Source organism: Malania oleifera, chromosome 5 (genome assembly GCF_029873635.1).
Source record: "Malania oleifera isolate guangnan ecotype guangnan chromosome 5, ASM2987363v1, whole genome shotgun sequence".
Classification (NCBI taxonomy): Eukaryota; Viridiplantae; Streptophyta; class Magnoliopsida; order Santalales; family Ximeniaceae; genus Malania; species Malania oleifera.
Window position 1 is genome coordinate 23,357,397 of NC_080421.1, and position 15,432 is coordinate 23,372,828.

The 15,432-nt window shown below is 39.5% G+C and overlaps 1 protein-coding gene across 4 annotated transcripts in view; it reads left to right on the plus strand.

Moving 5' to 3' along the window:
• The first annotated feature begins 1,667 nt into the window (after positions 1 to 1,667).
• LOC131155336 (FAD-linked sulfhydryl oxidase ERV1) overlaps positions 1,668 to 15,432 on the plus strand; it is a 66,783-nt gene continuing 53,018 nt past the window's right edge. For 2 of the 4 annotated variants that reach the window (XM_058108389.1, XM_058108390.1), the window contains exon 1: positions 1,692 to 1,936. In XM_058108389.1, coding sequence (XP_057964372.1) covers positions 1,724 to 1,936 — 213 coding nt within the window. In that variant the 5' untranslated portion in view covers positions 1,692 to 1,723. Of the gene's footprint in view, positions 1,937 to 15,432 lie in introns of all 4 variants that reach the window. The other 2 variants (XM_058108387.1, XM_058108388.1) reach the window with 2 other exon arrangements.

The window sequence follows — 15,432 nt, forward strand, 5'->3', positions numbered from 1 at the left end:
AGTAAATCCAACCTACGGGCCGCACAACCCTATCATGAGGGGATATATCATAATATACAGATCCCAGGGTATAGTAGAAGTTCCTATGTACAGATATATCACACAGCAATAATTTATATTATTATACTAGCAGTACCTTCAAATAGCAAACTCAGATATATAGTTATATTTTAAAGATTACATGATAGATAGATATATTCTATACTGTTTATCAGTTTTCTCAAATTACAGTATTATTTCAGTATTTTAACTATTTAACTCAGCCGCCACGCACTAGTAATAACATATTTCCACTTACTGAGCGTTGTCTCATCCTAGTGACTTATCATTTTTCAGGAGATCTAGTTAGGCGAGCAGATCAGGCTCGTGGGTAGAGGTTGACTTGAGCTGCCCTTGTGGGAAGGGTAGATATTTTTTGAGATAACAATGTTTTGGGATAGTTTCCAGAATATAGTGACGTCATTGGGTATTTTGTATTGTAATTATATTTCAAAGTTCTATAGTTTTCTGGTATTGTATTGTACATAGCAGTTCTTAGTTTTGTGTACCGCTACTTAGATATATATAACAGACAGAATTTCCTCAGTGCTCTTTGGGCCTGGGATGTTATTTTTAGTATTATAGACATGACATTTATTATATTTAAAAAAGAATGTTCAATAAATAGCAGGTTGTTACACCTAAGTAAGGGAGTGCTTTAGAGAGGTTGTAAACAACAATGAAATTAGGTTAGGATGAGATACCTTAGCCTCTCCGTAGTACCCGTTTTATACTAGTCAGGTTTGATCTTGGTAGATCTGTCATTTATAGCACTTGGCGTAGATCACTCTGATCATTATAACGCAGGTGTGGATCACTTCGGTTAATATATGGCCAACGTCAATGGCTATGGTAGAGCTATTGATTTGATAGGTGATTTCCTCCATTAATGTTGGACACATGTCTTCTCTTTAGGGTAGATGATATATTTGGGGTATATCAAAACTTTAAATACATATTTTCTTATAGAGAATATTATAATCTTGTAGAGTAAAAGTTACAAGAAATAAATTAAATAGGATTTAAGAAACATCTCAGATAGTTAGAGTCTTGTACTGATAACGTGTTGTAAAAGATGCAGGAAAATAAATAGAAATGAGACAGAAATTTTATATGGTTCGAATATACCTATTCCACAGGTGGATGAGATAAAAAATTTTATTACTTCGGGTGTAATTACAAGATGATTTTGAACCGGCTTTACACAAAATATTGGAACTGGGTCTGTACAAAATATCTCTCTTTTTCTTACTATATGTCTACTTCAAGCATGCAAATGTGTGTACAAGCATGCATATATGTGTACAAACATGCATATATGTGTATTACAAATGAGAGAGGGAGAGTACCCTTATAAGGGCAATAAGAATAGTTAAACATTTATTAGAGTGAAAAACGAAAAGGTAGAAGATGAGGTGACATTTATATTTTTCATAACAAACCGATTTTTGTGCAATTTTTCCTCCTTTCCTCTATATTTATGTTTTATGTTTTATTTTTTTTTAATATTTTCGTAAAAAACTTTCCAAAAGTGTCCCCAATATTTATGTTTTATGTTTTATTTTTTTTAATATTTTCGTAAAAAACTTTCCAAAAGTGCCCCCTTCAAAAAATTTAAAATCGAAGGGAACTTCCCGTACTCTTCTGTGTCTGTGTCTCGTCATCCCTTCCACCCTCCCTCCCCATGTCTGAAAATAACCCGTTGCAGGTGCTCTTTCAGAAACTTGAATATTTCTCGAAGGGTGTTCAAACCCATCTCTCTCATTTCTTTGGCGTTCCGCGCGACCCAATATCGGGTTCAAACGAGAAGCCTTTCTTCTCTGGCTCTTCAAATTCCAAAATAAACTTGCGAGATAGTGATTCTGTCCATCTCCAACCCAAAGTTACATTCAACAAGGTAGGTTCTTCTCCTTCTCCTTCACTATGTTTGATCAGTTGTCTTGCCCTGAATTTTTCAAGTTTGGGTGTTCATGTTTGTACTTCAATGGGGCTGAAGCTCATCACCTGCTCGATAGAAGTCCTGAGTGGGCTCTGCAATATGATTTCCATATGCCGAGGGTTGTGGTTCCTGGCAATTTAGTGTTTAACCTTCACGCGTGTCTGTTTTTGTTTAATATTTTCCGTATTTGGTGAATCTTAGTTTTGAATATTAATCCATGATCCGTGTATCAGTCTTGGGCCCAACTCCAGGGAGTATTGTCCGGTTTGACCCATTGACATCACGGGCTTGTCTTACAAAAGGTGCCTCACATAGTTGTAACTCAAACCATCCTTACAAGTTCAAGGTCTCCCTAGTACACATTCGATATGAGATCGTGACATGATCTCCCAAATGATCTCTGACGCCCTCATCAAAGTGACTTATAACTCTGTGTAGGATCCATTTATATGATAGTAATCCTGGTGTTGAGCCCAAGACCATTACACTGTGCTATGAGTGGGATGGATTAATAGATTATTATTAACAGAAAAATGTTACGTGGTTATCTGAGGACATTTATGTCATTATATGTGTCATGGGCTGAACACTTCAGACCTTGCGAAGGGCTTTGCAGCACTAGTTGTAGCACATTAGATTAACTAGTCACCCGAAAGTAAATTGCAATTTTACTAACAAATTTACAACCATTGAATAAAAAATAAGTGGAAGCTGTAAGCAAATATGAATATGAGTATAAACAAGAGTCACACAGTAAACTGTAAAGCAACACAATTCATTAATCATAGCTCTATAGATAATGTGAGTTTAATGAATGAGCAAGTAAGGTAAACACGTTGACAAAAGCTAGTAAGTTGTACAATAATTGGCGAGCATTCACCCTCCCCTAGAGCTTTCTATGCTATTCTTACTTTGTCACTAGGTAACATCTATGTGATTGAGGAGTTGTCTTGCTAATGCATTATCGTACTCAAAAGAATAAAGCATACACTGGTATTTTATAAAATGGTTTCCCATCCAATGTGCATAAGACAATCGGTCATAGGCATGCAAAATGACCAAGACAAGCTTGGTTTGTGACATTCTCCCCAACTTTTGTGGTTGACTTTCTTAACTTTGGCTTAAGTATTCTTCAACTTTCTGTTCATGAACAATTCCATGTCTTTTGCTAACATTTATCTGATTTCTTCGTCTCCAAAGCACTTCTACTTCACTAAGAACGCATGATGCTTCTACCTTGATGATGTAAACTGTTTGCAACGATCTATTCTACATCTTATAAGTCCCAAGATCTTCAATTGTGCTCTAGTTGACTACTTCAGTGTCGGTGATGAATGGCTTGAGGTCGTAGAGGATGTAAGGGTGCTGGAGGGGGCATAGGTATCCATACCCCTGCACCCCCCGCCCCCTAACAATGTAATGGCTTTATGCTTGCAGCATGCTAGTAATTGGTGAGAGTTATGGCTTATGGGTTATTGGGTTTTTATTTATACTTTTATATTGCTCAATGTTAGTATATTGTTATATTAAATAATATGCATGTTTAATTGTAATAGAAATGATGTGGTTCTATTTGTTGTGAATTTGTGCAATACAATATTATTATATTGTGCATTTTTGGTAGATTGATTATTTAGTCTTTTTTTTTCTCCATATAATCGTGTGAAATTGTGAAATTATATCCTTAGCCTTAGAACCTTAAGGTAGTGTTTGGGAATTTGGATTTGGGGCTTGAACTTGAATTCGTGCATGGATTTGGAATAAATTGAATACAATATATTTTGTATTACATTTTGCTAAATCCACAAAAATCCAAATACTAATACAAATCTTGAATCCATGCTCCCAAACATAGGGTAATTGAGGAAATGACTTATAATTGTCATTATGCCAAAATGGTGATAAAAGTACTTTAATTTTTTATATATATTTTATTTACATATTAAATACTATTAGTCTATTAATTAAGAATGAAACATTTTAAAATATTATTAGTTTTTTTTTTAAAAAAAGACCTAAAGATTAATATTAGAGATTTTGCTTTCTAATTTGTGAGTTTATTTCTATTTTGTTTTTTGATGAGATGTATTTGCTCCTGATTCTGATTAATGATTTTTTTTTTTTTCAATAAATTCTTAGGTGTCTGTCTAGTAGATAATCCAACTTCAAGTCAATGAAAGATATAATACCTACAAACATAGTAAAACATTATCAATAAATGTTTATTTATATACTTCGACTTTGCAATTGTAATTCTTGGATCCGCTATTGGCTTGAGGCAATTTACATGAAAACAAGGTGCATCTTCATCCAAGCCAAAGGATCAATCTTGTAAAAGGCCTTCTCGACTTTGGCTAAGATGGGGACTGCTTTTATACTTGTAAAATATTCTCCTATCTTAATCCTCGACCCCACACTGAATTGATCTATTATGGATGGAGCTTAATAAGCACCAAGTCATCCACATTAAAGTGCAATGTTCTTCTCCATTGATCTGCTCACTTACTTCTTCATCTACTTAAAAGTTTTCTCCAAGTAGGCTTGGGAGGTCTCCATGTTCTATCTCCATTCTTTGTTGAAGACCAATTGATGCAGTGGTGACGTCAAGGTTTTGCAGCCATGGGAGAATTTAGAAGAAATAGAAGAGAGGAAGGAAAGTACCAAGGAGTTGGGGAAAGTACCAAGGAGTCCATCACCATGAATTTAGTCATCTCATTTCGTAAGAAAGGAACCAGCAGTACGCTTCAACTTGGTGAGTGGAAGGATTCGTGATGACACCAACTTATACTTCTTGTTGTCAATGGAGAGGGAATAAGAATTCTCATGTTCATCATGCTTCACCTTCTTATCAAATAACCATGGTCGGCCTAAAAGTATGTGACAAATTTTGCGTGGAAGGATATTACATTGCACTGTCTCCATGATGGAACCAATCTTAAAGGTAAGTATGCAGCAATCATGGACCTTCAAGTTGGTATTATTCACCCAAACAATTTTGATGGTTTGGGATGAAGCTCAACTTCCAAATTTAATTTCTTCACTGCTTCTTCAGAAACCAAATTTGTGCAACTACCAGGATCAATAACCAGAGCACAAAGCTGTTTTTGGCATATCACTTGAGTTTGAAATATTTTGGTCCGCTTCCAATCCTCTATCTCTTTAAGCTTGTGGGAAGAGAGCATATACCGAAGCACTAAATAGGTTCTCAAATTGCCATCATCATCTAAGTCACTTGGAATTTTTGCTTCAGCTTTGACAACTTGAGTATCATCATCATCTTCTTTTTCTTTTTCTGCAACAACCATGAATTGGTTAGGACATTGTTCAACTCGATCTCCAAAACCATTTATAGCATTTGAGTGATGGTTGGCTCTTAGAAATTGTTTCGGAATGCTTAGGACTTAGGAGTCTTCCAAGAGGTATTAGTCTGAACACCTTTACTCAATTGCTCAACTATCTTCTCTCGTACAACTCCACTAGTACTCTTTTCAAACTGTAGGGCTGATGTAGCTCTAGTAGGATTACATTGCATGCACTCCTCAATCTGAGTGGCAACCTGTGCTGCTTACCCAACTGTAATGAAACGACATGCAGCAAGTTTGCAGGCAATAGCTGGCTTCAACCCTTTCTTGTACAAAGCTATCATAATGTCCTCTTTCCATTCTATATCAGCACGAGTAGCCAAATGATAGAATTTACTAGTGTACTCCATCGCTGTCTTTTCTTCTTGATTCAAATCAAAGAGCTGGAGATGAACATGTTGCAAATAATTGGGAGGCACAAATTGCTCTAATATGGCTCTCTTCATCTCATCACAGATCGTAATCTCACCAAATCACCTTCTTCTAAAGATTTCCTTTTGTTTAATCCACCAAATTCAAGTAGTTCCTTTCTTTTGATTCAGAAAAGTACAACTATCTAACCTCATTCATGCCATGCCATTGGAAATAGTACTCCAAAGAATACACCCAATCATCAAATTCATCAAAACCATCACCATTAAAATTTGAGACTTCTAGTTTGTTTCCCTTACTTAAATGATTATTTCGGCCTTCACACAACTCAAAAGCATGAGGGACAGCAGCTATTCCACCATCTTGTTTGGTAGAAAATTCCATGAGCCTTTTTCCTAAGGCTGCAACTTCGGTTGTTATCCTCAAGGTCTTAAATTTCGATTTCGACTCAAATTTTGAAGCTGCAAAAGTGCGGAAATTTCGACGGAAATTTCGAATTCGATGTCAATTTCGATTTCGATTTGAAAAAATAACGGAAAATAGTAGTAAAGCATGGAATTCTTTGTAAAACTTTAGAAATGGTTAACAAACATAAAAATATAAGTTTTAAGACTAATATATTACAAATTAAATACATCTATGTTTTGTATGAGGTGGAAAAGTTGTAAAATAGTACGTGTATCAATGATGTTTGTAAGATAATGTACATTAAACATATTCAATTAATGCAAATGAAATTCATAAATCATTTAAATATTATTTATTATATAAATATTGATAATTTAGACATGAATGGTTAAATAAAATGTTACTATAAGTTTATTTTTTTCATATAATTTCAAAAGCACTTGTGATAACCTTTTGTTTCAATAAAATAAATTAAAAGAAAATTTTCACTTCACTCTCGAGGTTTTAATAAATTTCGACAAATTTCGCTAAAATTTTGAGGTTTCGATAAATTTCGGATGATTCGTTGAGATTTCGATGGAAATTATGCAAGACGGAAATCGACTGCAATTTCGATTTCGAGGGTGATGGAAATCAGAAATTTCGACAGTTTCGTGGAAATTTAAGACCATGGTTATCCTATTCAAAGCACTAGCAATAGTCTCCAAAGCATTTTCCATATTTTGTACCCTACCAACTCCACTTTTGCAGATAATTCAACATTAGTCACCATGATGCAATTATATGAAGCAAATCACAAACTTCACTTTCAATTATTTAAGAACAATCTTCAACTCACCTTTAATCTTGCGTATCACCCAGAAATGAAACAAATTCACTAGCAAACTCACAAATGTAGCAAAAAAAAAAAAAAACTGATTTTTTAGGCTGGCAGCGACAATTTGAGGGTTTTGTGCCAAAATTATTGTGCTTTCTTGCAATATGTTGTGTCTACAACAAATTATCTCCTTGTAGGTCAAAATATCATGGAGAAAATCCAAGTCTTGTGGCTGTAGGAATTTTTTGCAAGACTGGAAATTGCAGAAAATGTGGAAGTTTCCCAGTTGCCAGTCGCTGGCGCATGTGCTGCCGGTGATGCACCTCGGACGATGAAGTTTTGGTCGAGGGGAGATCAGGGGATGAGGAGTTTATTGGTGGTGGCGGGGTGATGAAAAAAGCACAGGAGATCAGGGTTTTTGAAGTGCTGACGGCTGGAGAAGTTTTGGTTGGTGCGTGAGGTGTCTTCCGGTGGTTGGATGGCAACGAAAATTGGAGGGGGAGCATTTCAGGAGGTTCTTTTTTTGGTGATGTGGGTGGTGTTGTAGAATCTAGGCTGGAAATTAGGGTTTCAAAAAATGGGACCCTGGTTTTTTATGAAAATTTATGAACTGCAGAACTGCTTTTCAGTTTTTTTTTTTTTAAACTGAAATTTCAGAAAAGAAATGTTGAGATGAGAGAGTAACAGAGAAGGAGAGATTAATGGAGAGATTGGAATATGAAGAAGAAGAAGAAAAGAAGAAGAAGATGGAAGATTGGAGGAATTGCTGGACGGAGACTGCTGCAAGTAGAGGAGACAGCAATAGAATTCAGAAATCAGAGAGTTGAGAGAATTATGGGAGAGAATTAAGAGAAGAAAAATAAGAGAAGGAGAGGAGAAACAAACAAGAAGAAGAGGGCAGACTGCTGCTGGGCAGCAGGGGGTTATGGACAGGACAAGAGATCAAAAACAGAGAAGAAAAAAGAAGAAGAGAAGGAAGAAGAAGAGAAGAGGGGAAGAGTGGGGAGAATGGGTGGACTGAAATGGAACGATGAAGATCGTGGTTTGGCTCTAATACCAAATGATGCAGGGGCAGCATCAAGGTTCTGCAGCCATGGGAGAATTTAGAAGAAGTAGAAGAGAGGAAGGAAATGGGAGGGGAGAGGAGATACCAAGGGGAAACTCACGTTCAATTCCAATTCAAATTCATCAACAACTGCCTACATCATGGCTTTCACACACTATTTATCAGAAAGCCTCTAAATACAATTAATTAGACACATACCCCTAAAACTACATTGTATTACAAGCATACTCCTAGAATACATAATGACTACAAACAAGCCTCCATCATAAAAATCCTAATACAAGCAAACTACACACACATAAACAACTTACTAAGTGTAACTGTCTTGGGTCCAACTCCGGTGAGGCATTGTTTGCTTTGGCCCATTGGCCTCACGGGTTTGTCCTATAAAAGGCGCCTGACTTAGTTGGAGCCCAAATCCTCCTATTAAGCCCAAGATCTCCCTAGTACACATCTGATATGGACTGTGACAGACTCTCCCTCCAATCTCTAACATCCTCGTTAGCGTGATTTCCTTAGTACACATCTGATGTGAGTCCATGACAGGCTCTCTCGTTTCATTTATGACGTTCTCGTCAGCGTGATCTCCTTAGTACACATTTGATGTGAGACTGTGATAGGCTCTCCTGTCCGGTCTCTGACGTCCTTGTCAAAGTGGTTTACACCTCTTTGTAGGATCCACTCACATGATGGTACCCCTAGGGTGGCTCTGATACCAAATGTAACGGTCTTGGGCCCAACACCGGTGAGGTATTGTCTGCTTTGGTCCACTAGCCTCACGGGTTTGTCCTATAAAAGGTGTCTCACTTAGTTGGAGCTCAAACCCTCCTTATAAGTCCAAGATCTCCCTAGTAGACATCCGAAGTGGAATCGTGACGCTAAAGCACATTTGGATTTCAGACACAATAAGCCATTCATCCTATTCTTTGACATAGACCTCCTAATTGGGTTGAAATGATCCATCCAAATAGTTGCTTCTCATCCTACATCACTGACACTCTTAAACTCTTTCCTCCAGTCACCTTGGCTAGTGAAAAAGAACTCTTGGTTGTTGAGCTTTTTTGGGCATTAATGACAAAATGGAGCAAGTACTCCTCTGTTAGCCCATTAAATCTCTCCATATGTCATCTATCTATGGATGGTAGTTCAAAGGGATTGCAAAACTTTGAACCAAGGATTTTAAAAAGTTCTACCTCTGTAATTAACAATGTCTTGGGGAACACCCTAATACTTCACAAAATGTTTAAAAAACAAGTGCGCTATCTTCTCTATTGATTAGCAGTTTGATGTTGGTCCCAAAGTAACGTATTCCAAAACATGTCTGTAACCACAAGTATAGACCCTGTGTCCTCAATAGGTGAGATACTCTCCCAAGGTCTCGTTGGTACTTGGAGAGACTTCAACGGTCTAGCAGTCTTCTTCCGCTTGACCTTATTTTGTTGACAAGTGAGTTAGGGCTAGGTATATCCAACCACCTCATCATGCATGTGTGACCAATATTACCTTTTCTTCCACAATTCCTGAGTCATATGCCATCTTGAGTTGCTTGCAACATGGTGCCTTGACAATTTCTCAAAAGCATTTCCTCAGATCGCAAGCTCGAGGCACAAAAAGCTAGGTGTTGACAATAAACCATCTTTGAACAAAAAATGGTACGCTTTGCCCTCTTTCACTAACTTTATAAGGTTTTGGGCAATTAGATCTTTGATGAGGTTTCCCTTAACGAGTCATGGTAACAATCGTGAAGTATGTTACTAGTTGTGAACTAGTTGTAAGGCCGCAAGTATAGCCTTCTTGCGCAGTGTATTTACAACTTGGTTCAAAATCCCCACCTTGTTATTGAAGGAGAAATCAAACTTAGCTAGGAATTCTTGGAATAATTTTGGCTATATAAAGAAGTGGCGCTGATTTATCCACTACGAACTTAGACCCAAGTAGGTAATTCCGCTATGCTCATAGACATTGAATCATTGCTAACATCTCCTTTTCTTGAGTTGTGTACTTTCACTCAGCTTTACTAAGTTTACAACTCTCTTATGACAACACTCCACCAAGGACATGGCCTGATGCCTCTATTTGTACATGATGCCTCTATTTGTACATGATGTTTGTGAATCTTGCATCATGGCTTCCTTCAAGTTGTCAAAGGCTCTCTGGTGCTCCTTCGTGTAGTTGCACCCATGACCTTTATTCAATAATTTGGTTGACGAGACAATCCCCCTCGAGTGATGAGTACCCTCATCAAACTTGTAGTAATAAGAGGTGAGTCCACAAAAGGAATCCAACTCCTTGACTATCGTTGGATCTTCCAATATTGAAATCCTCTCACCTTCTCCATATCCTTCTAAATACAACCTTGTTCAACCACATGACTAACGAATTTGATACTCTTTTGAGTGAAAGAGCACTTATATTTCTTCACATAAAGGATGCTCTCCTTTAGCTTGTTAAACATATTTCATGGATGCTTTTCATGTTCTTCTAGACTCGAATTGAAAAAAACAATGTTGTCAAGGTACACCACAACAAACTTGTTGAGGTAATCATGATTCATGAGTGTGCAAAAAGTAAGTACCACGTTTGTCAATTTGAAGGACATCACCAAGAATTCATATGCCCTTTATTGTGTCAGTAAGTAGTCTTTGGCTCATCATCTTTTTGCTATTCTCACTTGATTTTATCCTGGTTGCAAGTCAAGTTGGTGAAGTACTTGACATATAGCGAATCAAACAAATCAACAATGAGTGGGAAGGGATACTTGTTGGAACAACCACTCTATTGATTGTGTGGTAGTCCACACACCTCCACATGCTCCCATTGTGTTTCCTTTAAGACAACACTAGTGCTCCAAACGGTACTTTGTGTTACGGGTCAACTATTTTCACACCTTTGTGAAGGGCCATGCGGGTGCTAGCTAAAGCACTCTTGCTTAACTAGCCAACCTATCGTTTACCAACATTCATCCACGAAACGCTTTCATTAGCATTCATTCAAATAGTAGCGGAAATAGTAATCAATTCATGAAAGCCATGGCAAGCAAGCAGTAAACATTGAGGCAAATGTAATTCATTAACACCACCTCCATTGACATTGTGTGCTTAGCGAGGGAGGCAAGTAGACTAAACATGTTGACAAAAGCTAGTGAGTTTTACAATGACTAATGAACACTCACCCTCCCCCTAAAGAGTTTTGTATGTCATTCTCACTCTGGCACTAGGAAACATCAAAGTGACCGAGAAATCATACTGCCTTATTTGGCATACAATGAAATAAATATTGGAAAATAACCCTACAGTAGTATTTACATGATGGAAACCCATCCCAAACACACGAGACAAGCGGTCACAGGCAAGCATAATGCCCTGAACAAGTTTAGCTCGTGACATTCTCCCTCACTTATGCGGTCAACGTCCTTGTAGACTTTGACGCTAGGTACACTTCAACTTTGTCCACGAACGGTTGCATATCTTCCCCAGAAACCCAATTGATTTCTTCATCACCAAGGCCTTTCCACTTCACTAAGAACTCTTGCTGCTTTTTCCTTGAGGATATGAACTCTCTGTCCGCAAGGATATCTTCAACTTCACGTCTGTTAGGTTGAATTGTACTCACTTTTGCTATGGTTGACTTACTTTTGCTCGGATCGTCAGTCTTGGCGTTGTATGGCTTGAGGTAGCTGACGTGAAACACATGATGCACTTTCATCCAAGTTGGAGGGTCAATTCTGTAAGAGACCTTCCCGACTTTGGCCAAGATGGGGACTGGACCTTTATTATTGCGAAGTAGTCTCCTATCTTGTCCTCGTAGTGACCTAACCTGTTCAGGATTGAGCTTAACAAGCACCAAGTCACCTACATTGAAGTGATGCGGTTGTCTCCCTTGATCTGCCCCCTTCTTCATCCGCTTAGAAGCTTTCTCTAGGTAGGCTTGGGCAATCTCAGCATTCTGTCTCCATTCTCTGGTGAAGATGTACGCCCTGGGACTCTTTCCTCTGTACGACTCATCCACTGTGAGGTAACAGCGGCTGCTAGCTTGTAACAAGCTCAAAAGGGCTTTTGTTGGTTGTTGAGCTCTTTTGGGCGTAAAAACAAAACTAAGCCACATCAAGTAGTTGCACCCAATTCTTCTGGTTGACGTTGACGAAGTGGCACAAGTACTCTTCTAGTAGCCCATTAAATCTATCCGTCTGTCCATCTGTCTGTAGGTGATAACTCAAGGAGATTTCAAGTTGTGAACCGAGGATTCTAAAAAGTTCTGTCCAAAAGTTGCCGGTGAATCTTGAGTCTCGGCCACTAACAATATCTTGGGGAACACCCAATATTTCACAATATTCTTGAAAAACAACTGTGTCGTCTCCTCTGCCGAATAGTACTTTGGTGCGGCTATGAATGTACCATATTTCGAAAACCTGTCTATTATAACAAGTATGGATCTTGCATCTCTCACTCTGGGCAGGTTGGTGATGAAGTCCAATGAGACACTTTCCCACAGTTTGGACAGTACTGGTAGGGGTTCTAACAGCCTTGCAATTTTCCTCCGCTTCACCTTGTCTTGTTGGCAAGTGAGACAAGTTCGGGTATAATCAACCACATCGTCACGCATGTGCGGCCAATAGTACCCCTGCTTCAGTAAGGCCAAAGTGCGCTGTCATCCTGGATGTCCAGCCCACATGGTATCATGACATTCCTTCAACAATGTCTTCCTCAGATCACCAGCTCGTGGCACAAAGAGCCGGTTACCATGGGTCATCAGTAGTTCATCTTCCATCCAGAACTGTCGTGCCTTCCCTTCTTCGGTAAGCTTTATTAAGTTATGCGCAACTGGATCTTTGGCTAAGTTCTCCTTGATGTGCTCCTACATCGTTGTGGTAACAACACTCACAGTCAAAGGTGCTACCATTTGTAAGGCCGCGAGCTCGGCCTTCCAACTCAGTGCATCTGCGACTTGGTTCAATCGGCCCACCTTGTGCTCAATGAAAAATCAAATTCTGCCAAGAATTCTTGCCATCAGCCCTGCTTGGGTGTCAACTTTGGCTGCGTGAAGAAATGGCTAACACTTGAGTTATCTGTTTTCACTACAAACCTTGACCCAAGTAAGTAATGCCTCCACACGCGGAGACAATGTATCACCGCTAGCATCTCCTTCTTTTGAGCTGTGTACTTCCGCTCTCCTTCACTAAGCTTATGGTTTTCGTATGCAATAGGATGTCCCTCCTGTAACAAGACTCCTCCAAGGGCGAAGTCTGATGCATCTGTTTGTACCTCAAAGGGTTTCATGACATCCAGAAGAGCAAGTACTGGATCTCTCATCATGGCATCCTTCAAGTCATCAAAGGCTCCTTGACACTTCTCTATTCAGTTCCACCCATGACCCTTCTTCAATAGTTCTATCATAGGAGTTGTTCTCCGTGAATACCCCTCTACGAACTTCCTGTAGTAGTTGGCAAGGTCAAGAAAGGAACGCAACTCCCTCACTGTCGTTGGGATCTTCCATTCTTGAATTGCCCTTACCTTCTCCATATCCATCTTGATATGACCTTGTTCAATCACAAAACCAAGGAATTTGATGCTCCGTTGAGCGAAAGAGCACTTGTCTTTCTTCACATACAGATTGTTCCCCTTCAGCCTGTTGAAAACCTTCTGTAGATACTCTTTATGTTCCTCTAGAGTGGAACTGTAGACAACAATATCATCCAGGTACACCACGACAAACTTGTCAAGGTACTCATGAAAAATCTGGTTCATCAAGGTACAAAATGTTGCAGGCGCATTCGTCAACCCGAATGGCATCACCAAGAATTCATATGCCCCATATCGTGTCACACAAATAGTCTTCGGCTCATCCCCATCAGCAATCCTCACCTAATAGTAGCCTGACCTCAAGTCAAGTTTAGTGAAGTACTTGGCATGACTCAACTGACCCAACAAATTAGCAATCAACGGAATAGGATACTTGTTGCGCACTGTCACCTTGTTGAGCGCGCGGTAGTCTGCATACATCTGCAGGCTCCCGTCATGTTTCTTCTGAAACAGCACTGATGCTCCGAACGGTGCTTTGGAAGGGCGAACATATCCCGCTTCCAATAACTCATCAAGTTGCTTCCTCAATTATGCTAGCTCTAGAGGCTCCATATAGCCCTTTAGCAGGTGGTTTCACTCCTGGAAACAACTCGATCTCATGCTCCACACCCCGTAGTGGAGGTAATTTGTGCGACAACTTATCCGGCATCACCTCATTGTACTCATCCAACACCGCTTGGATGGTCGCAGGCACCAGCTCTTGGCCTACTTCTTAATCTACCGCCACTGTGGCTAGATATTTATGCTCTCCCTTTCTCAAACCCTTCTTGAGTTGCATGGCTGAAAGGAACTTCCCATCATCTCCTTTTGTTGCAACAACTTGCACCATGCACGGGTGATCTCCCATCAGACATAGGGAACTAGCCGAAGGTATCAGCACTACCTTCGTCCCCCTTAGGAACTCCATTCCCAAAATGACTGGAAAGTCATCCAATGGCACCGCTATGAAATTCACATGACCTTCCCACTGCCCAAGCTTCACAGTAACTTGCTTGGCTACTCCTAGAGTAGGCTGGGCTACAGAATTAACTGATTTCATGCGTCCTATATCCTTCTCTAAGGCTAAGTTGAGTTTCCAAGCTTCCGGTTGCGAAACAAAGTTATGGGTAGCCCCGGTATCCACCATAGCGCGGGTACTCTTCCCATTGATTCTCAAGTCCACAAACATTAGCCCTCTGGCTCGTGTAACATTTGGGGCTGTAGCCTGCTTTTCCAATGCACTCACCTGCCGCATTGCACCCATCCTCAGGGTATCATCTTCTTCCCCATCGTCTTCCACTGCCTATTCTGCAAAGGGCACTCAAAAAACTCTATGAGGACCTCGACACAAGTAACACTCAAGTTTACCCTTTCCCTTAGGTGTGTTGAACCCTCGAGATGACGAAGCTTCCGTTGAGGTTGATGCTTTATAGTCAGCTCCCCCACTCTTGGGTTTGCTTTTCTTGAAAGACTTTCCATTGTTTCCCTCTTTGCCAGACCCTTTGGACGAAGCGGTATTCTCCCTAGCTTAGTTAGTCAAGCGTTCTACAGCAGCTTGTGCAGTAGACAAGTCTTGAACTCTTTGTCTATGAAGTTCAATTCTTGCCCACAGTTTCATCCCCTCTAGAAAATAGAATAACTTGTCCTTCTCCGACATATCCTTGATATCGAACATCAAAGTAGAAAATTGTTTCACATATTCCCTGATTGACCCAATATGCTTGAGGTCTCTCAGTTTTTTCCTTGCATTATACTTAAAATTCTCAGGAAACAATTGGGCCTTGAGCTCTCTCTTCAAGTCTGCCGAACTATCAATTACACAACTTTCATTTTCAATGTCATTGTACTTAGCACGCCACCACAGTTTGGCG